We start from the raw sequence: 23,546 nt of genomic DNA, 5'->3' as shown, positions 1-23,546 counted from the left end.
CCCAAGGCACGCCATTGAGTGTGTACAGGGAACAGCCAGGTGGAGGTACCACCAATTTTAACTTCCTTTAGGAGTAAAGGGACTGCAGCAGAGAGGTGGACAGAGGATTCCCACTTATCCAACATCACCACTGGGATACTCAGGATCTCCTTTAATGTCAACAACGTCAGGTGCCCAGGGACACAAGTGAGTGTTGCCTGCTCCCGAGTAACCCAGGGAAGAAAGGCGGTTACAATACTATATATGGATGCTTTGCTATTAATGCTGTTGAAAACATGCATGTGTTTGTGTGCCTCTTACTTTCTCCCTGTCTTTGAAGGGGGAAAGTATAAGGAAGACTCATCCATCATGTCTGGTATCTTGTCTCCAGTGTGGCCATTGCCAGACATAGGGTATAAACCAGAGCTGAATGAAAATTTATCAATTTTGAAAATTTTCACAAAAAAGGATGAACTTTTTTGTGAAAATTTAATGAAAATATGTGTCCTGGCTATCAACCAGCTCTAGTATAAATACCCCTGTAGCTCTTAGATGCTATAGCACTAAGGTACAAGTGCCTTAGAAACATTTGTGACAGAGACCACTCATCTAATCATGCTATACGTAGAGGAGACATTTATTTCTGTACCCAGCATCCACAGCTGGTGGCCAGTTTAGGCTTTGAGCAGCAGAGTGACTCACTCATGGACAATAATTGTATCCTAGTGGATAAAATTATCGTAAGAAAACAACTAAACATGCCAGCAAAGTCCTACAGCTCCCAAATCCCTGTATGTCTCCATCCCTGGTACTTCTAAGCCTCCAAATGCCAACATTTCAATTATACCTCCAAAACTGGGCCCAAGAGTTTTCCATGCATATAGGTGCTGGGTGCACAAACATGATTTACATGAGCAAATGCCTATTTTACATGTACAGTGCATGTACAAAGTTTTTTGGGGTGCAACTGTAACGCCGACAGACCCTGGTCGCTGGCGGGCAGGATTGAACCGGGGGTATCCGGAGCTTAGTGCATGAGCCTCTGCTGCATGAACTAAAAGCCAACTGCCTATTAGCTAAGGCTGTAGAGCAGACTCATTAATTGCTCTCTCTTTAAGTGATCTCAGTGCCACTAGATGGGACAGAACACCACACCCAGAAGGTGTGTGGGTTACACAACCTTAGAGGCTGTTTGAAATTCTAGCTCTAAATGTAGAACTTTGGGGGTGTGGGGGGAGGAAAGAGATTTAACTTCAGGTAACTTTCCAGCTCCTACACTTCAATCGCATTTGGTAGTGTAATGGACTTTAGAATGGACTCTCTCTGCAGTTTGCAAATGTGTTCCTGTTACACCCAAGAGCGGTTTTGTCATGGCTCCATAAATGGGAGCATTATCATTGGAAATAGATCTACTGTTAAGCCCATAACTTCATGTATCAAATCTCTCTTGCTTCTCCAGGTGAAAGAACAGATCAGTTCTCAGATGACTTGCCAAGGTCTGATTTTGACTGTGGTCTTTATCATGCTCTGCAGGGCAGAAGGTGAGGCCAGTGGTATTTCCTCTCAGATTTCTACAAGGGGTGTGGGGGCTGGTCTCTGATTCCTGAGGCTCCACCAGAGAAGTGAAGTGACAGCTCACTGGGTCCTCTAAGACAGAGATTCTTAAACGGGGGGAAACGGAATGTATTCTGAGAGCTGGCTGCCTTCAGAGCTGGGCAGAAGTAAGCATGGTATGGTATTACCAATCCAAGATGGAATGGCTCTTCTCCACACACAAAAACAGGTGCACCCTTCACACCAGTAACAACAGTGTGATGCCAGTAAGCAGTATCTCACTTAAAATTTACATTACTATATACTTAAATGGCTCTGTTTGAATCAATGCCTTAATGTTTTTACTATTTAGTGAAAGTTGCATGTTGCTGGGTTTTTTTTAATTGGTATGTGTACTTGTGTGGCAGGAGTGGGGCATAAACTACTTCAGGCAGAAAAAAGGGGGATGCAAGCAAATAACTTTGCGAACGACTGCTCTCAGAAACCAGTTAATTTCAGTCTCCCTCTTTCTCTGTGTACATAGATAACTTAATGGATTCTTTCTCCATCTGACTCTGTGGGAATGGCTTTGGGTCTCTCTTGCTAACCAGTCTTCCTTTAACCTCTTATAAAAAAAAATCTTTTGGGAGAACCAGAAGCCATGTGTGGATTTAATCAAGTGGACGTAGGTGTATAGAGGGGTTGGTAAGGAGATGCAGTAAGTGGCTTTCCCTTTTTGATGGTCTAATAAAGATGGAGGCCAAGGACCTCGGCTGATGTAAATCAACAATGCTCCATTGAGGTCAATAGAATAGCCCCAATTTACATCTGCTGGTTATCTGGCCCAGAAAGTCAGCAAGAGACTTCTAAGCATGACCGAAGGTGATATTTGTCTATTTCATGTATTGTTTTATATCACTACAGCAGACACAGTGATACAGAAAAAAGTGGTGGAGGTGGGTGGCAATGTGACCTTAAGCTGCCTCCTGATGGGATCTCATGACATTCTGCAAGTTACATGGCAGAAGAAAAATACTAGAGAGAATTTGGCTACATACAGTGTATCTAAAGGAGTAACTGTTGCTGAAACATACCGAGGTCGATTAAATGTCACACGCCTGTCACTAAATGATACGGCCATCACCCTGTGGAGAGTTGGAATCCAGGATGACGGATGTTACAAATGCCTCTTTAATACCTTTCCCACCGGAGCCATCCCACAAGACACCTGCTTGACTGTCTATGGTAAGGTTCTCTGTGGGGAAGAATCTCTAAAGGGAAGGTGTTTTCTAGCTGCAGCATTTGCTTGCAGCATTCACTGGTCAGTTGCATCAAGGACTCCAGCACTGGGAGCTTCCCCACAGCAGTACCATGTCTGTACTAGCTGGAACTGCGTTAGAAGAATACCCTATCTGTCGCTGCTAGAGGGACTCCAGCAATGTGAGCTGCCTCACTGCAGGCCCCTGTTACTGCATGTGGAGACTCTCACTGTGAGCGTCCTTACTTTAATGTCCTCTAAGTGCCACCTAAAACTCATGGAGGGGGATCTTCCTCCCTGCACGGTCTTCCCAGTCATGGCTAGGACTCAGGCTGCGTGAGCCTCCTCACTGCACAGCACTATTGGTAGCAGCTAGGAGAACATTGTCAAGCGGCCACATGATTTATCTCTTGGTAGAAACCCTCAATTCCGGGATCTCAAAAGAAGTTAATGCCTCCATGATAGTTCCCTTCAATATAGGGGACCAAGGGAATAGGGAATGAATCATAGCAAGGGTCTGGGGCAGGGGGACTTGTTTGTATTCCTTCCCTGTGGGGCTGCATCAGAATGCAATGAGGTACTTTGGTTTCGATGCTATTCCATTTGATCAAAAGCTCCTTGTGTTTGTGTGTGTTTCAGAGCAGCTCAGAGGATCTCTCCATTATATAATCTCTGAAGGTAACTTGACAGCCATCTGTTCTGCTAATGCCTGGCCTCGTCCTGTGATCTCTTGGATTGTGCCGAAAGCTCAGAGTGAAAAGACAGAAGAGGTGGTCACGCACCCCAATGGAACATTGTCCGTCATCAGCAAACTCTATGTCAACCGTTCTACAAGCCTGGCTGGGCAATTGCTGATCTGCAGAGTACGGCACATGGAGGAAGACAGAGATTACAGTGTGAAAGTGGAAGACGGTCAGTTAGTGATATATACATGACCAGTGTTAATGTCCTTTTGGCTGCAAGATTTTGTACTAGCATATCTTCAGCCCCATTTTTGGATGGGGGAGATAACGGGAAACAAATGTCCAAGAAAGAGGAGAGGCAAGTGTTTGTGTGGTGGGGAGGGAGAAAGAGAGAGGATCCTACTCTGAGTTCAGCACTGCATTGGGGTTTGGTGCAGGAGTCGGCAGTCTATCACTATGTGCTCTGGAGGGGAAAAAAAGTTAGAGAGCTCTGTATTGTTACCAGATTTCCCCATTACTTCGGGGTATGCTCATTTATTAGGGTTACTCTTCTGAGGGGGACAGGTTCTGTAATTCTGTCAATGTACTGCTTGTGTCACTTGTGTTTTTTGTATGTAGCTCTACCTCTCTCTTCTGCAAGTCCCCTCCCAATGGAGCTATCCTGCAGGACCTAGGTGCCCCAGGGCTGGGTTCCTCAACCCTAGAATCAGGTGCGCGCGCACACCCATACACGCGCACACACACACACACAGACTAACAAACCAAGTCTGAGTGGATAGGGTCAGGCAACACTTTCAAGCCGACCCCTTATTTGTCCCTGGACTCGGTAGTCTGGGTCGAGGAGCACTTCCAAGCTGCTACCCTCACATGTCACAGGTTCAGCACGTCCCTATCCCCACTTTCACGTTACAATTGTTCTGGTAGTAACCCACTTGATGAGCAAACCCCACAGGATTTTTGGGCACTGCAGGGATCTTTAGCTTAGGTAAGAGGAGCATTGCTGCAGAGTAAATGGGAAAGCCAGAAACACAAAAGAGTAAAGTTCAGAGAGAGCAGGAGGGAAGCAACCAGCTTAACCATAAAAGTTATTTATTGAATAAAAGTGATAACCACACCAGGAGAGCCTAAACAGACATAACAGTTACATGATTAAGGAGTACAAAAACTGATCAAACAAGTCAGGGTTAAAAAGTTATACCTGAGGTAGAAAAGAAAACAGAAAGAGAGAGATGGGGTCTCACCACTCCATGAAGCTTGAACTGGTTGGGGTTCCCAGGTGATGATGGTAGCTCAGGGTCCTGAGTGCTGGAGACAGGCAGACCCCCAGCACGATCAGTCAGGAGAAGAGGGAGTCCCAGTGGAACGGATGAGGTGTTTGAATCCAGGCATCAGAACAGTTACTTGAGTGTGGGCAGGGGGTTTTTGTAGGGAAATAACAATGGTTCAAGGGAGAACACTAGATTTGTTTATGGGTAAACTGTTGACTCAAGGGTTTTCTTTAGGCTAGACAATAGGAACTGATCACTCTTGGCTATGGGTGGTGGTTCTTACCAGGGAGCTCACAATGCAATTGGGCAGCTTCAGTATTTTGGATATCAGTCAAGGATTCATTACTAGAATTGGTCTGATAATTGCTGAGCTGGGTGTGTGCAGGCGTAGGTTCATTAACATCTGGAGCAGAGATCCCCCAGGATGCAGTGCTTCCCTGCTTTTCTGGTCCCAGTGTTCAGTGCCTTGGAATCTCTGTTGTCCATTCTGTATGCTAATGGAGATGCCTCCCTGTTCCATATTTGATGCAGATGAGGTTAGGGGAGTTGCCTTAATCTTGTCACCCTTGTCAGGAGGGGTTTAGGTGTGTCTCCCGCCGCCTTTCATTGCTTTCTGTAAGTCTTTCTTCTGATGGGTTTTGGTTCAAGCAGAGGCTGGGGGCGGGAGGTGTCTTTCATGAGTCAAACAGGCTGGATACTGCGCCCCGGTTCCCCAAGAACACAGAGCTGACTGGTATCAGTATGCTCTCTGGGACAAGGCCCCATGATTCCTGTGGCAAACCCATGCCTCAGGCTGAAAATTCTATGTAGCGTTTTTATTGACTTAAATATGAAAATGAATAATTCAGTCAGTACAGTATCACTTGTTGTTTATTTTAATAATAAATTCAGTTACGTGCTCTCTGCCCCTACATTTTCAGTGTGACATCAACTTTTTGTTTTTTTACTGCCAACCCAACAATGTCAGTGGAGACTGGTGTTTTGGGTAGCTGGGAGGGAGACATTTGAGGCTCAATTTTTAATAGGTATTTTTGGATTCATCACTAAAGTATTTGAGCACATCACAGTGCTAATGAATTTGTCCTGCCAGCATCCTGGTGAGGTAGAGAAGTATTATTAGCCCAGTTGTTATAGAGAGGAAATGGAAGCATTAAAAAATTAAGGGCTGAATATTCAAAAGGAGTTAGGCTCCTTCCATTGTTTAATTTCCACTGATTTAAATAGAAATTAGGAACCTGATTGCTTTTGAGCACTCAATCTTTAGTTACTTGTCCAAGGTCACACAAGAATCCTGTGAAAGAAATGGGAATGAAACCCACATGGCCCGAATTATAGTATATTCGGTGCCTTGACTGTAAGACAATCCTTCTAGTTTTATAGCACCTGGGAAGGCATGCAAGGCAGTCTGGGACTGTGGATTGAATCAATTAAGCTGTATGATTTTTAATGATCTTTTTAACACAAATGGTTAACAACCAGGACTGGTCAAAATTTTCCACCAAAAAATTGGATTTTTAATATTTTTATTGAAAAAATTCAAAATGACAATTTTAATTTCATCTGGAATTGAATCTTTGGTTTAGGTTTTTGAAAAGACGTGAAAATTTCAGTTTTGAAAAGAAAACAGTGTTTTGGTTTTTTAACTGTTTTTGTTGAAAAATCAAAAGGTGTGTGAAATCGAACTGTTTTCGCAAAATGTGTCAATTTGGACAAACCTGCAATTTTTCAAAGAAAAACAATTTCAGATGAAAACATTGAACCATCTCTTATTGACACCATGGACATTTTTGGCTTGATCCAATTCTCATTGAAGTCAGCGAGAGTCTTTTCATTAACTTAGATGAGAATTTGATCAAGCCCTTAAATTGTCATCATTGGGGTTCCATTGCTAATTCCACTTTGAGATGAAGGAAAGCAGTTTACATGTCTTTGAACTATTGTTTAAGCCTGCTTGCAGGCATCATTACATGCACTCAATTCATATTTTGAAGGTTAATTTAACCTTTGCAACTACAATAGAAATATTAACTAAGAAGAAATGCATGTTTTTTTCATAAATGAAAACTTGGAATCTGGAATGGGTAGGATTCTTCAAAAAATATCATAGCTTCTGAATACACAAGGTCCTGCTTATTTATCATGACAGCGATGGAGAGACAGTAAGGTTTCTTTGCTGGTAATGATTCTGGTTACATCTTGTTAGCTTGATGAAATGTTTTCTGATTTCCCAGAGGATGTGGAAACAGAATAGGGGAGAAATAAGTGGTGAAGATGGGCACCGCAGGTATTTTGACTTGTGTGTTGTCAAAGATAAATTTACTCAGCCAATGTTGCTCTGAACAACTCTACTGATGACCTAAATAGAACTTGGAAAGAGCCCACCATCGCTGTGTTCCCCATTACGCCCTCTACACTCTCTCATGTATCTGAAGTTCCTTTGTTTGATTTTATTTCCCACAGGCTGGTGGTTTTCAGTTCCTTGGTTGCTGGCCACAGCGGCCCTACTCATAGTTTTTGTTGTGTTGGTTCTGACTGTGGTGTGCTGGAGAAGACGCAGGAAAAAGCAAAGCGGTGAGTCACTCTTTCAAGTGAAAGCCAATAGCTGATTGACTGTGTTGCTTCCACACAGGTGGTATTAAGCGCTTGTAAAATGGCAGTTGCACAGGATAAATTGTGCCTGCTGAGGTGTATATGGTAGTACCATATGAGACAGGTACATTTGCGAGTGTTATTTCCATGTTTATTAGAGGTTGCTTCCGTTTCTTACAATTTTGGAAACTATTTGTCTGAGATTCTCTTGGTGAGGATAATACACTATGCGTATCATTTCAGTTAACAGCAGATTAGCAGAGTTAGGTTAAAATCACAGCAAAGCATAATTTCCGAATCTCATGTTCAGAGTTATGACTGCGCAGATCAGGTACCCTTCCCGTCTCTATTGGCTTTACAGGGTCTTACACAGGAGTCCAATCCAAGTCTCCTCTGAGAGGATTTTCAGGAAGGAAACAGATGACTTCTTCCCTCATTTTTAAACAATGACCCCACTCACAGACCCCATCAGAAGAAGGGATCTCACCTGATCATCAGTTGGATTTTAATTACTGATCAGAATCCCTAATATAGTCTTTGGCATCTTTTTACTGATGCAGAGCACACGCAATCTTGTTATGGTCCCATAAAGAATGAAAAACAAACAACCCCCCACACCCAATTTAAACTGTATCATTCACTAAATCCCATTACTTTGCAACAAGATGGACAAGAGGGAGTCTTGGTGAGAGCTGATTCTGGCCTCCATTGTTCTGTGCAGGTTTCACATGAAAAACCTATTTCTGTTTGATATGTGCAAGCAAGTGCTATGTTGTGGTGGTTATGGGCTTTCCCTCCTAAAGTTAAATTCCCTCTGCTTCACACTCTAATAAATGAATTTTATCTCCCAAATAAACACAAAAATTCTTCAAGGGAAAATTCAGTTTTCCTTCTCCCCCTCCACCAGTAAAACATGGACAGGGGGCTCAAAAGGGGCAGCGCTTTAAAGTCAGTGATAAGGACCTGTACCGGCGGCCACTTCTTACCAGTGCACTGTACTGGCGTTTACCACCTTACTTTCACCCTGGCTCCAGCACTGGGAGACTAGGCCTCCTCATTGAACAGCTGTGCGCAACCCCACTGCCTCTCCTAATTTCCCAGGCCAAATACTTAGTCAAGCTGCCTGGTTTCATGGTCTCCTTGTTTCCATCCCCCCACCCTACACGCTCTCGCTCCTCTCAACCCATACCTTATTTGTATTTATTTTTATTAACTCCTAAATATTCAAAATGACAGAAAGGTCTGCACTCCTTATGTTGCTATAAAATGTAAGAGCCCAGCCCCAGCTTGTAATGTAGCTAATTCTAACAACATCTGAATCAATGCAAAAGTGCATAGACAATTAATATAAATGAATTTATAAACAAATAGAAGAGATGATGTGGTTTCTGAAAAGATTTGATGGGAGCAAGCTGCAGAATTGGGAAGTTGATTTTTTCCCAGGAAAAGAAAAGAATCTGCCCGGCAAGCTAGAGAGAGAAATCTCCTGCTCCATGCAAACAACACGAAGCAGCCAAACTATTTTTTCCTTCTTGAAACCTGTTCTGATGAAACAAACATAAGAGTGTATTTTTTTCCAATCAAAATATATCAGAATGAATCTTTAGGTCAAAATATCCCGATTGCATAAATTAGTGCAACTCCACTGAAACTAGCAGAGTTGTGTCCTCTTACAATAGTGATGAAATGGATGGTGAAAAACCCACCCAAAGAGAGGCTGAGAGCAGAATGCAATTGCTTTTGAATAGTCCGAGATTTGGATATATGGACAACTAGCACTGGTCTCTGGAGACACTGCTTGAAATGCAAAGGTTTGCAAGTGAGCTTTGCAAATATGGCTTCTGAAATAGTTATCATCAGCTGGCTTAGTGCTCTCCGGAAGTGAATATCAGTCTCTTCACTGAAAATTTGCTCAACGCAGTGCAAATATTGCAAATTTGGTTTGACAGACCTCCCTTTACACACTCACCACGTTCGCACTGCTGTGTTGTGATGTTGCATCCTGACAGATACAACACAGAATACTTTTCGTGCTGCGAGCCCAGAAGAGGCTTGTGTGTGTTCCAGAAGCTCACTGTTGGAGCTTGGGGTCAAAGAGTGGAAGACAGAGAAGCATAGAGTTCCATACTCCAGTGTTTGTCAGCAACTTCATCCCAGTAACATTAACCGATCAAAATACGTTTTGATCGTTTAAAATCTAAATATTTCCTCCCATTTCTAAAATCTGCCTGCTCATTGTTATGTTAATATGTGAATTTACCAGAACTCTGGAAGGACCCTTTACCTCTGTTCTTTTAACGTACTCAGTGCAGGTCTGGACCAGTCTATTAATTTCTCACTTTTCTTTACATACAAACACTTTTATAGAACACGTTGAGTTGTACTTTTGTTAGTTTGGAAAACTTAGAGTAAAGTCCTCTGCACAACAGTACTTTGTCTAAAGTCATTGTAACCTCCTTTTATATTCCTTGCTGTGAGGGACAAACTGAGGAAAGGTGTTTCCCATCCTTTTAATAAACATCAGATTCGCTGAAGGCCTCATTGTTTAGTTTATGCTGTAAAATACTCTCCAGAACTTGCCCACTCTAATCACTTTTTTTCACTTTCCAGCATCTGGTTTTCTACTTGTTTTTATCTATTTACTGAAAACTGCTGACAGACTCTTCGTCTTGTGTATGATTTTTTCCCCCAAGAGTTATTTGGTAGACAATTTTCTTAAATTAATTCCCATTTTAGTTGGAGGGTCAGTCATACAAGATGGTGTACAATAGGTCTGCATTGTATTGGCTGCTTTTTGCTTACCCCCAAACTGATAAAAAAGCAGACAAAATCAGAAAAATAGTTAATAACAGCACATTGTCACTCACCAGGTCAGCTCCCTGAGCGTCATCAAGTCACATCTACTAACTCAATTGTCACAAACAGTTTGCACTGCCATGAGTCCTGCAGAGGCAGCAGGATTCTGTTTCGCTTCTTCTATCATCAAGAGAAGTGTCAGCTAAGTCCTGATTGCACAATCTGTGTTGCTGCTGGTGGTGGGACAGGCAGAAATGGGTTTTTTCTGCTATATTTTTTTCTAAATCTCAGGCTGTTTGCAGCACAGGCCATTTGGGACCTGGGTGGTGTGGGAATCATTGCTCTGTTTAGTTAATAGAGCAAGTTTGAGCTCATATAATGGCAAGAAGAACTATGGAACCACCCTGTCAAGGTTCCTTCCCCACTCTGAACTCTAGGGTACAGATGTGGGGACCTGCATGAAAACCCCCTAAGTTTATTTTTACCAGCTTAGGTTAAAACTTCCCCAAGGTACAAACTATTTTACCTTTTGTCCCTCGACTTTATTGCTGCCACCACCAAGCGTCTAACAAAATATAACTGGGAAAGAGCCCACTTGGAAACGTCTTTCCCCCAAAATCCCTCCAATCCCTACACCCTTTCCCCTGGGGAAGGCTTGATAAAAATCCTCACCAATTTGCATAGGTGAACACAGACCCAAACCCTTGGATCTTAAGCACAATGAAAAAGCAATCAGGTTCTTAAAAGAAGAATTTTAATAGAAGGAAAAGTAAAAGAATCACCTCTGTAAAATCAGGATGGTAAATACCTTACAGGGTAATCAGATTCAAAACATAGAGAATCCCTCTAGGCAAAACCTTAAGTTACAAAAAGACACAAAAACAGGAATATACATGCCATTCAGCGCAGCTTATTTTATCAGCCATTTAAACAAAACAGAATCTAATGCATATCTAGCTAGATTACTTACTAAGTTCTAAGACTCCATTCCTTTTCTGTTCCCGGCAAAAGCATCACACAGACAGAGAGAGCCTTTGTTTCTCCTCCCTTCAGCTTTGAAAGTATCTTGTCTCCTCATTGGTCATTTTGGTCAGGTGCCAGAGGGGTTATCTTAGCTTCTTAACCCTTTATAGGTGAAAGGGTTTTTTCCTCTGGCCAGGAGGGATTTTAAAGGTGTTTACTCTTCCCTTTATATTTATGACACACCCACAGTAACCTTTTATCATGTTCAAACTATAATCATATTTCAAAGTGAACACGGTTTTGTATGGAGTCCCCTTCAGATTTCACTCTAGCTCTTCCCCTCATTTCTTCTTAGTTTACTCCCACCAAAAATTGTTACCTTTAGACTTGGTGTTGCAGAGACTGATGTCCTCTTGGCTGCCTTTGCAATTCATTAATGCTTTTAAAAGTGTTGGCCAGAGCAAGTTAGTAGGGAAAGAGACAAACATCCTGCGTGGGCAGTTTATGCTACTAATTTATTGTTGCCAGAGCCTGCTGGAACAAAGAACAAATCATACATATGTCAGTCTGATCCCACTTGCCCGGAAGAGAAACAAGGAGCTAAGAGACCAGAGGGTTAGGCCAGAAAAAGCTATTCACTGTGTCTTGTCAGTACTCTCAGGTAGAGCTGACTGGAGGACAATTCTGTTCCACAGCAACTTTATAGGTTTTAAAATTTGTTTTTGTTTCACAGAGACAAAACATTTCAAAGGTTCTTGTGAAAACAGAATTGTGTATCTCTGTCTCTCTCTACCTATCTAGGATTGAAACCTGAGCTCCCCAAGTGTCTGTTCATGGAGGACAGGACATTGGCTGGGATGCAGGAGAACCAAGTTCAAGGTACTCCGTCTCATTCAGATGAGAATTTTTAATTGTAGTTCACTCTGAACCAGGCAGAGCCGGGACTTAAAGCGGGGTCTACCACATCCTAGGCCAGTGCCCTAGCTTCCAGGCTGCAGAGTGCCAGAGAGGTTGTGTGCCTCTCTCTCAAAATATCTTCCCAACAAAACTTCATTGAACCAGATGTGTGTCTGCAAAATGTTTCAGCTTCAGTGAAACAGCATTGCCACCAGAGCTCCCCCTTGGGTTAGGATGCAGGCAGCATTGTAGAGACTCTTCTCACTCTAGTGCCCCGTTTGTCAGCCAACCTGGTTCTGCAGACCGTCCGCACACTTAAAGTTCAGTCACCTTCCAGGGTATCTAAGTCCTGCTGTAAGCTGGCTTCTTCCAATTGACCTCTTCAAATTCCCTTTACCCGTCTCCCCTTGGGTCCACAGTGAAGTCCTTCTAAAATCAAACAGAACTTAACAGAATCACACTCTTCTTTTGCAGAAGAGCAGATCCCAGGACTTATCCCTGGGCCCTTCAGTAGAGCTCAGAACTACAAACAAAATTAAACTCCCCAGGCTTCCCATCCCTCTTGGGCTCCTCTTCAGCTCCCAGTTTCTATCATAGAGCACCAGCCCCAGGACTGCCTCCCTGGAGCCTCATTCCAGAGGCTCCACACAGGAGTTAGTACCACTCCTGGGGCTCAGCTCTCCAGCCACAACCCAGCTCAACTGCTCTCCTCCACAGCCAGCCCCTAACTTTGTCTTTGTCTTGTGTTTTGGCACAGCAGCCTCATCATGTGAGGCTATGACCGCCATTTTTCTTTATTAATTTTTAGCCATTTTTTAAAAAAATATCCTTTCGCTCAGTCTAATATCCTTAAGGAAACACAGCAAGACTGCTTTTTTGTTTATTGTTCCATTTCCCTGACATTCTCCCTAGTCCCTTTTGAGAAAAATATTTGATTCCAAGCCAGCTCTTTTTTTAAAAAGAACCTTTCTTTCCATAGAATATTGTCCACAATGCCATAGAAGATGATCAACATTTTCATTGGTTTTGCATGCTTTACCTAACCCAGCTTTATATCTTTTTAATAAGTTTAATGTATCATCTAAGACTAACACTCTAAAAATGACTACTTTGCTTTTTCTATGATGAATGTGGAGTATAATATTATCTTTGATTTTTGAGCATACATCATTCTTCATCCTTTTGTTTCCTTAGTCCATAGGTCTTGCCATTCCTTTGCAAGCTCCTTCATGACCATTCTTGTACATTCTTGTCTACTTAATGGTATCTTAATATCCACCTCCTCGTTTTTCGAGCTCTGTCAGCCCTCTCAAATCCAGATATTCCAATATGTGCCAGAATCCATGCAATTGTAAGCGGAGGAATAGTCCTGCTATTGTGGGGAACTTTCCTGGCTTCTGCACTACCCCAGTGAAGTGGGCTAGCGAAAGGATCTGAGTCCTCGCTCCCACTTCCTTTACCCAGTGGCCTCCCTGCCCTTGAGGACTCCCCTTCCACTCTCCTGTCTGGCAGAGTCCTCATAACCCCAACAAGGCTGGGCCCAGGATTCCTGGGGGGCTTAACCCCCAACCCTGCTGTGGTCACCTAGGACAGGGGCTAGCGTGTCCCCACTCCGGGGTACTCTCTCTGCACTGGGCACTTCTCTGACCCACTGATCATTACATACAATTTAAGGCAAATGCAAGTTATTTAATCAACAATTAATTTTAAAAAGAATAAGGAAAAATGGGAAAGATTAAAGGAAACACATCAACCCGCTCTGTGGCAGGGAACATCACAAACAGGGTCTCTGGAATGTCAGGGCAGTTCACAGTCTGTTCCTTGTAAGTCCCAGGCCGCCTTCTCAGGCCGTGGCTGTGCTGTAGGGATGCTGTCGGTTGGACACTTGCTCTGGTGGTGGCTACACGCTCCCAGGCTCTAAGTGGTAGGACCCTTCTTCCCAGTGTCGCCCCCTGGAGGCAGGGTCACGATCCAAGTCTGGCCTGCAGAGCCTCTTGGCTGAGGTGTCTCCCTGTGCTGGGCCCGATGCCCAGGGTCCCCCTCACTCTTCCCAGCTGCTCACTGCACCCAGCTCCGGACTGCTCCAGCCCCAGCTCCACCACTCTGTCTCAGCACTGCTGCTGCTGCTGCTCTGCCCCCAACTTTCTGGGCTGCTTCTTTGGCCCCCCTGCCTCCAGTTGCTACAGCTCTGCTCCCAGGACAGGGTCTGCTCTCTCTGGATCTGGCACAGCTCTGCTCCCCAGCTCAGCTCGGGCCCCTGCTTTCTCCTTAGCTCAGCCCCACTCTGTCTGACCCAGGCAATTCCAGCTCACACAGAGAACGGGACCTCCCTGGCCTCCTGACTCCCTGATTAGCCTGCCCGCCCTGTCATTCAGGCTGACCTGGAGCATTGGCCTCTCCCCATTGCTCCTAGGGATGGCAGTCTCAAGGTCCTGATTCCCCATCGACCCTTCCCCCTTTTAGTACTGGGAGCTAGCAACTAAAACACCCCCACTGACTGTTAGTAAGGGGGCAACAGTCCCCTTACACAATTGTTACACAGATACCTCCTTGCATTATTTCTGATGTTAGGAATATTATGTCACTTATTATGTCATGTCCACTCTCCAAAGTCCCTGTTCTGATTGTCATAATGCCTGACAAGGAATAAGATAAAATTAAACCTGCAGCTGGTTGCACATCTCTTATGCAGATTAGTGGCAACATTATTCCCATTACTTCAGCCATCAGAACTGTCACATAATTTGATAGCCTTTTAGATTTCTGGATTCCAAGACTGGGAACATAGAAGAGTGTTCCCACTCTCTGTTCTGTCATCTTTTGATCCATCTTTATGGACTTGGCAAAGCTGGCCCCATTTTTCATCAGTAAATTCAGAAATTTCATTGGCCATAATGTGTGAGGATTCTTCTTCTCTCAGTTTTTTCATACAATTCCAAAACCACTAATGGGGGAATAACTTTCCAGCTGTAATTTGATTTCCCATCACTACAAATTTTTAGTTCTCTCAATTTTTCTTTTTTACGTATCTCCTGATATTCTGAGGAAATCGGTGGCAGTCCATATAATTTTGTCTACTAAGCTCCCAGTAATTTTCATAAATCTGTTGTGAACTTCTGTTTTCATGGTTCCCTTTTACCTTTGCCCAAAAGCTTAGAGCTAATAGTTCCATCCTTAGATTTACAGGTGCTTCTCTGTGGGTATCTGCAGTGGTGGTGGTCTCATTGGACAACATGCCAATCACAGAGCTTGGACCCGGAGCAGTTCCAAGTTTCTAAGAGTTGTTTTTGAGGCTGAACCAAAAGGTTGGCATTTGTAGTCTAAAACTGGTCTTGCTGTATACATCATCATCAATACCATCTTATCTGCACCCTTTTTGTTTCCAGCTACACTTTTAAGTAAGTTCATCCTATTTTTACACTTTTGTATGATATTATCTATGTGACCTTTCCAACTTAATTTATTATTAAACTCTATTCCCAGAAACAAACTTTTGAACTATATGAATTTTTTCACCATAAAGAAATAAGTTCCAGTGTTCACTAATTTTCTTCCTGGTTAAAAGTGTTCCCTTAGTTTTTGCAAGTGAATTTACATCCCCTACCATTTTGCTGAAGTTCCTCATTTGTCTTTTCCTTGGCTACTTTGTCTTTTATCCTTAGTTCCTATAACATAGACATCTGCAAAAAGGGAAGTACCTATTTCCGACTGCACGCTTTCTGGGAGGTCATTTATCACAATGAAAAACAAAGTAGAGCTAATAATACTCCCTTGTAGAGTTTCATTTGTAAGCTTGTAGCTTTTTTATAAAGCTGTCCCCACTTTGACTTGAAAAGTTCTGTCCCTTAAAAAGGCCCGTATCCACCAAAAATGTTCTATTTATTTCAATTTTGGCTAGTTTATAGGAGGCCTTTTATCCATAGCATGTCAGATGTTTTTTCAGTGTCCAGGAAGACTGTTATCATAAAGTTCTTAGTCCTTATGCTTATTTTGTCCTTCATTTCTAATCTTATTATATGGTCAACTGCACATCTTCCTTTACTTTTCTTTGTACCTCAGTTATAATATCATTTTTCTCCACATATATCACTCATCTTACATGTATCATTTTTTCCCCATGATTTTCCCCACACGTGTTGTGAGGGCAATAGGCCTATAAGCATCAGGTCTTGAATGGACCTCGCCTGGCCTCCGAATTGGTATTACCATTGCTTGTTTCCATTCTATTGGCAGCAATCCTTTTCCCATATATTATTATAGAATGCGGTAGAATCTTTGGCCCCCTTCTGACAAGTGTTGGAGCATTTCATTACTTTATATTATCTTTACTGGGAGCTGTATTTTTTCCTTTTTCTAACTGCTGCAATACTTCATACTAAAATTTTTGTTTTACACATCATCAGTATATTCTCTCCAGCCATTTAATAGTTCACAGTTTTCCTCATGAAACTTATTGCTTTGATTCATATCGCTACTGACCTTTTGGAATTCTTTTGCTAAAATGTCTGCCTTTCCTAGGCTGGACACCTCAGTTTCATTGTTTACGATAAGACCAAGTATACATTTACTTTTACATCAAATCCCATTCATTCATAGAATTTTGGAAAGCTTTGCATCTTTGTTCCATTTCCCACAGAAATTTCTCCAACTTTCTTTTTTTGTCTTTTTGATAATCCTTTGTGCCACCACCTTACATCTTTTGTAATTCATTAAGTCTTAACTATTCATTGTGTGTTTTGCTTGCTTGCATGCCTTATGTCTTCCCTTGATTGATCATTTGCAATCCTCATTCCACCAGGGAACCAGATTTCTAAGTCTAAGGCAGGGGTAATCAATTATTTTTTATCAAGGTCCAAATTTCTTGGTCAAGGTATAGTCAAGGTCCAGACTCCAGAGAAAATAATACAGAAATAACAACAATGATAAAAAGGAAATAAAAAGATTTTATGGTCCATTCAAAAGAGTCTGGTGGTCCGGATTTGGCCCCCACTCTCCCTATTGACTACCCCAGGGCAATTCGATGTTTCGTAAATGGCCGGATCAGCTGGTGTTGTAATTCCTTTTATTACATTGTTGTAGAATTGTCCTAGGTTGTCACTTGTACAGTTACTACATAAATATTTATCACATTTAATCTAGGAAAGCTCCCGGTCAGCTTTTCGAAAATTCCAGCTAGGACTCTTTTGGTGTTTTCAACATTTTCTCAGCCTTGGCACTCAATAAGTTAATGGGAAGTGATCACTTCCCATTATCTTCTCTCTAAATTTCTGAGCTGCATTTACTAGCTATATGATTTGCTGCAATTCCCACATCCAAAACAGAAAAGGATCCATCCACAGAATTAAATCCTGTATTCAATATTACGCATATCAAAAAATAAATTATTTTAGAATCAGAAAAATTGGTTATTTTAGAATGTCAAAAACCCATTCATAATTTGCAGAGACATTAATACAGGTCATAATAAGTTATGAGGAAGTAAGAAGGTAAGTTTTCTTACTTCCTCATAACTTATTATGACCTGTATTAATGTCTCTGCAAATTATGAATGGGTTTTTGACATTCTAAAATAATCAGTTTTTCTGATTCTAAAATAACTAATTTTTACATGGATTATAAACATCATAAATCCGTATATACCGGTAAGTGTTTTTGTTCTGCATGGGAAACTCAATAGCATTATAGTTAAAACTTAGTTTCTGCACATCCATGTCTCCTCTCGGTCCCTGCAGAGTATATCATGCCTCGGTAGATTGAACACAAGTTTACTTATTAGCTGTGTTTCTTGCACACACATTACATCAGGTTTTTTTCTCATTTGAAAGATGGCTTTCTTAAATTCCTGTCCATGCATTATTAAACTATGTGCATTCCAGCTAAGGATTGGTAAAACCATTTTAATTAATCTGTATTATTGCCTTTATTTAAAATTGTGTAAATGTGGTCTGTCAAGAGATTGTCTATTTTTAGATATTTTTCTGCTGCTTTTGCTGGTTTTAATCCTTTCAGGTTTTTTCCCTGTGTGCAAGGTAGTTAATTACTTCTATAAACTTCTCTTTACCTAGAAGCAATACATCATCTCCCATTCCTCTCACATTCTCCTCCCTGACCACATGTGTGTTCTGTTACGCCATACATCTTTTCTCATATTTGAGTATTTTTCTTTTACTATTTTCTGCAGTGGATACTTTTTGGTAACCTCTGCATAGGATACCTTTTGAATGGTTTTATTTCTTTGTATTTCTGTAGCTTGTTCTGCTACTGCACATCCTTTATATGCTGCACCTTGCTTTCTCCTGTAATTGCTGCATTTAGGTTCTGTTCCTTCTACACAATTCTCATATGAGTGATTTACTCCATATTTACTGCACCTCTTTGTTCCCTTATAAATAGCTGCAGCATATCCAAACATTTGACAATTTTATAGCACCTCACCGGGGGGGAATATATGGTTTACCCAGCAAGATTGATACTCCATTTAGACCCTATCCCGAAGTAGCCAACCTTTAAGTGTTATGCTTACAGCCGTAGGTGGCCATGTTTCTCCCTCTTTCCTACAAAGTAACTGTTTAACAAACAATACTATCTTCATCTGTACTCTTTTTTTTTCTATCATCCTTGGACAGCCCTAGCACCACTCCATACATTACCTCTCTTTCTTCTGTCAGGAATTTAGGCAGTTGACAAGTAACTTTCATTTTCCCTATGGTTACAGTTTTAAGAAGCTTTTCAGGTTGCTACTTATGTGTACGTTCTATCAGATTTCCACCCTGCATTTTTTTAGCTCTTTGTATGGCACCAACACTTCACTTGAGCCATTCTGCCATTTTCAGGGCATTAACCTCTCCTGTTTTCACATCTTCTGCCACTGATTTGACAACAATGAAATCAGGGCTGGCTCTAGGTTTTTTGCCGCCCCAAGCAAAAAATTTGCTTCCCCAACTGCCCAAGCAAAAAAAATAATTAAAAAAAAAAAAAGGATGGCGGGAATGCTGCCCCTGGAATTGTGCCGCCCCAAGCATGTGCTGGCTTTGCTGGTGCCTAGAGCCAGTCCTGGATGAAATGTTGACTTTTATCCTATTTTTGTTGTTCGTTTCTATGGATTCCTTCTTCTTCAAATCCTGAAATGTCAAGTGTTTTTTTTTTCTAAGCTGAGACCATTCCTCATCCCCCTGCTGCTTCTCCTTCATAGCCTTGTCCTTCTCTCCCCCACCTCCTTTATCAGTTTTAGTGTTCAGCCTCTTTTCAGCTGGGGGCCCAGGGCCAGCTGCAGCCATCCACTCAGCCTGCTCCTATAGCCTGCCCTCATTATCTTCAGCCAGACACCAGCACTCAGCCTGACTCAAACCTCAGCCCAGCAGCTAAGCCCTATGTCAAGGTTCCTTCCCCACTCTGAACTCTAGGGTACCGATGAGGGGACCTGCATGAAAAACCCCCTAAGCTTATTTTTACCAGCTTAGGTTAAAACTTCCCCAAGGTACAAACTATTTTACCTTTTGTCCCTGGACTTTATTGCTGCCACCACCAAGCGTCTAACAAAATATAACTGGGAAAGAGCCCACTTGGAAACGTCTTTCCCCCCAAATCACCCCAAGCCCTACACCCCCTTTCCTCGGGAAGGTTTGATAAAAATCCTCACCAATTTGCATAGATGAACACAGACCCAAACCCTTGGATCTTAAGCACAATGAAAAAGCAATCAGGTTCTTAAAAGAAGAATTTTAATTAAAGAAAAAGTAAAAGAATCACCTCTGTAAAATCAGGATGGTAAATACCTTACAGGGTATTCAGATTCAAAACATAGAGAATCCCTCTAGGCAAAACCTTACATTACAAAAAGACACAAAAACAGGACTATCCATTCCATTCAGCACAGCTTATTTTGTCAGTCATTTAAACAAAACAGAATCTAACGCATATCTAACTAGATTGCTTATTAACGCTTTACAGGAGTTCTGACCTGCATTCCTGCTCTGGTCCCAGCAAAAGCCACACACAGACAGAGAGAACCCTTTCCCCACCCCCCCCACCCCTCCAGCTTTGAAAGTATCTTGTCTCCTCATTGGCCATTTTGGTCAGGTGCCAGCGAGGTTATCTTTAGCTTCTTAACTCTTTACAGGTGAAAGGGTTTTTTCCTCTGCCGAGGAGGGATTTAAAGGTGGTTAGCCTTCCCTTTCTATTTATGACACCCTATCTGGGCCTGGGCCCAGGCCAACCTTCCCAGCCCCTAACTGCTGGCCTTCCTCACCTTTAAATCCTACACTCAGTACAGGTGTGGCAAGGTGGGGCTAGCTGAACAGGGCTGTCTATCCTGGGCCTCTCACCCTTAAATTGGCAGGCTAACCTGTTACAAGCGTAATTTGTCTAAATTTTATTTTGTCAGAAATGTTCCAAATATTTCTAGTCTTAAGTGTTAAGGCTACAGCATCTACAAGTTTGAAGCTTCACGCTCAGCCAAGCATGGATGCAGCCCTAACAACACTGTTCACTTGATACTGCCGACCAGATGATGTAATTGTCTCATGATGACAACATACTGTTTTATAATCTGCCAGACTTCCATCTTCTATGCTGCTAAATTTAACCTGCATGTCCTCACTAGGGACTTTGGCAAACCATGCTGGAATAAAGGTGAACTCATGCAAAACTTGATATGAATGTCTTCTGAGGAGGAAAAGGTTGGATTTAATGTTCTCTTAGCTAAACTCTCCAATCAAGTAACAAAAGTGTCTGCCAAGAAATTCTGATTTTATGAGATTTCCCCTCTAGTTTGGCATAACTAATGGCTGAGATCATATGAAGAAGCATTGCATCTTTGTGGCTTAGAAAGAAACCACTGGACTTTCTCCGATTGGTAGCCCCAAAACAGACCTTTCACGTCTTCCACTGGAATGACTACAGAATATGCCATAGTGGACGGATAAGCAGTGAAATTGATTGCACAGCAGAATAGCCTCAGATTTACTAGGGCCAAAACCTAGTCTGATAGAAGTTAATGACAAAATTCACATGGATTTCCATTGAAGCATCATTTCACCCTAAATATGTAAAAGTTCTATTGTCATAGGAGTAAGTGGGTTAGCAAAGGGATGCTGTTTTGTCTTGCTGTGCAAATTTAGACCCATATTCAAAGGTGACTTTTAAGAGGGTTTCTAAGTTATACAAAAGTAAGTGAGTGTGCATCTAACAGCTTGTCTCTACTAGAAAGTTGTGCAACCTTAATTATAACAGTATAGTTAAAGAATTACAATCCTCCTTGTATGGATGCATTTGTTTTATATGTGTTTTATATTGGTATAGCTGTTCCTGTATCGAAAAGGGAATGACTATCCCAGTATAAACCACCTTTATATCAGCATAATTATGTCCACACTAAGACTTTTACTGATATAAATATGTCAGTTAAAAAAAAATCACATCCTTAACCAAAATAGTAATACCAGTAAAATTTTTAGGTGTAGACCAAGCCTAAGTAAAGCAGTCTGTTAAGTGTCCACTGGCATCCGGGACATAGGCCGGAGAATGTAGAAGGTGTAAGTTTGCCAAAATTTTGACTCCCTCTTGATATGCTGCCACTCACTTAGACTTATCTGAGTTAACCCACCAAATTTTGCTTTGTAGTTGAGACTGAAAACGGATGTTTACTTGTGTATTCATTAATTTGATCCAGGACAAAGGTTCTCACCTACTTCCCATGATATGGCTTTTTGCTGGAAAAATGGCAAACTTACATCCAAAGGCAAAATTGTGAATTTTAAAAATTTTGCTTTTTTTCACCAAATCAGCTCCACGCTATTCTGTGCAAAATTAGCTTTTTACCACCTCATATTTCCCAAAAATATATATGAGGTGTGAATGAAAATCGTTTTGTTTTTTCTCATCAAAACTTGGAGAGAAAGTATCCCCCCCACCCCCCGATTTTGCCAAAAGCAAGAATTTGTGTTTTACAGCTCTAGCAAGAATAAAAATTTTAAGTGTCACGTGAGATGAACAAAGATATCAGGCTGTCTTCCTTATGTTGCTGGAAACATAATGTTTGCAAATCAGTCATTTATAAACCACAGATGGACAAGGCTTTCCATAAACAGGTGAAATGAATGGGGGTGTGCTTGACATATCTCTAGATTTATAAAATAGATTCTCTGCCCCAGAAGCTCTTACTTAAATATTTCCATGACATCCACCACTATTGTATCTGAGTACATTACAGTAATTAAAAAGAAATACAAAACATCAATGGCACCAGAAGGATGATTTAGTAAAATTACTGTTCTACAGCAGACTCTTGTTCAAGCCTAATTAGTTAAAAGACTTGCATCATTCCCTGAAGGCATGGTAGATTCTCAGAGGGAGCCGATCCAACAGATGTAGGGTCTTGGCTGAGAACACTGTAAGTGTGTCTACATTGCAATAAAAAACCCACAGCACTGAGTCTCAGAACTTGGTTCAATTGACTCAGACTTCTGGGGCTTAGGCTGCGGGGCTAAAAATTACAGTGTAGACACTAAGAGTCACTCAGACACATTGAATTGTTTCCTTTCAATACTATGGATACATTCTAAAATAAATACAAATATAAAATATAGATATATAATATTAAAATCAATATTTTACTGTAAAGTCAAACTAAATGAAACATTGATGTTACCAGAACAAGAAAGTCAAAACCATTAATTTCAACTGTCTTCCATCAAAAATGTTTGTCAAAATTGAGACATTCTCATACAGCGTTTCAATTTTGATGACACTACCTTTTCCGTCAGAAAACTGTTCCTTTGACAGTTTTTCAACCATCTTTTGTACTATCCTGTCTCTGAGAGTGGTCAATGCTGGATTCTCCAGAGAGAGGTGTTAAACATCCATACTGTGACATGTGGGGTGGGGGAGAATATCCTGTTGACCCCAGCTGCTGATCAGTTTATGTCCTGAAATGACATGACTTTATAGCCCTTGTAATTTTTATCCTATCTGTGCTACTCCTAGAGAGAGAAATTGAGCAAGATGTTTCAAATTGTCATAAGTAACATAGCCAGAGGTTTTCCAGCTCTCTCATACTGCAGATCATTCCTCTTTTAATACCACAGCTGTGTATTTATCAAAAAGTTGAATTCTGTGGTCCACCAGCCAAGGCTCCACAATTTGAGAACTGCAGCTTTTGAACAGTATTCAGTGCTCATACATATTCTCTCTCATGTACAGACAAAAATCAAGAGCAAGTTACTGAGACATACAGCTGGTCAGAAAATGGAGGGTTTTTTCAATGGAAAATTTAGAGTTTTCAGTGAAAATTGAAAACTGAAATGTTCTGGCCAAAAACCAAAATATTTAATTTGCCAGCCTCGTCTCATCGAAATTGTAGTTCAGATGTTTCATGCTCCTGTTCTCTCTACAGACTTGGTTCTCTGGCTGTACTACATTTCCCATTAGGCACCACAGTCTCCTCTCTTAGTAAAATGAGGCAGTGCTTCATGCAGTTGCGTGGCCACAATGCATCATGGGAGATGAAGGCCAGTTGGGAAGCCTGGCCCATCCAAGAGATGAGAAATATGAGGGAACCAAACTGCAACTCACATAATGCAT

At 41.6% G+C, this 23,546-nt stretch overlaps 1 protein-coding gene across 8 annotated transcripts in view; it reads left to right on the top strand.

Moving 5' to 3' along the window:
* The window catches only part of LOC102933937 (OX-2 membrane glycoprotein), a 51,274-nt gene that overhangs the window by 14,702 nt on the left and 13,026 nt on the right, over window positions 1-23,546 (top strand). For 3 of the 8 annotated variants that reach the window (XR_006288041.1, XM_027820025.3, XM_037907184.2), the window contains exons 2-6: window positions 1,439-1,520; window positions 2,437-2,757; window positions 3,410-3,682; window positions 7,182-7,292; window positions 11,871-11,948. Coding sequence is in view for 6 of the 8 variants with exons in the window: in XM_027820025.3 (XP_027675826.2) it covers window positions 1,463-1,520; window positions 2,437-2,757; window positions 3,410-3,682; window positions 7,182-7,292; window positions 11,871-11,948 (841 nt within the window). In the remaining 2 variants the exon portion in view is untranslated. Of the gene's footprint in view, window positions 1-71; window positions 187-1,438; window positions 1,521-2,436; window positions 2,758-3,409; window positions 3,683-7,181; window positions 7,293-7,990; window positions 7,996-11,538; window positions 11,550-11,870; window positions 11,949-23,546 lie in introns of those variants that run through there. The other 5 variants (XR_006288042.1, XM_027820026.3, XM_027820028.3 and 2 more) reach the window with 3 other exon arrangements.

This window comes from Chelonia mydas, chromosome 1 (genome assembly GCF_015237465.2).
Source record: "Chelonia mydas isolate rCheMyd1 chromosome 1, rCheMyd1.pri.v2, whole genome shotgun sequence".
NCBI classification, from domain to species: Eukaryota; Metazoa; Chordata; order Testudines; family Cheloniidae; genus Chelonia; species Chelonia mydas.
Note: the sequence above shows the minus strand (reverse complement) of the source record. Positions and strands in the feature narration are given on the sequence as shown.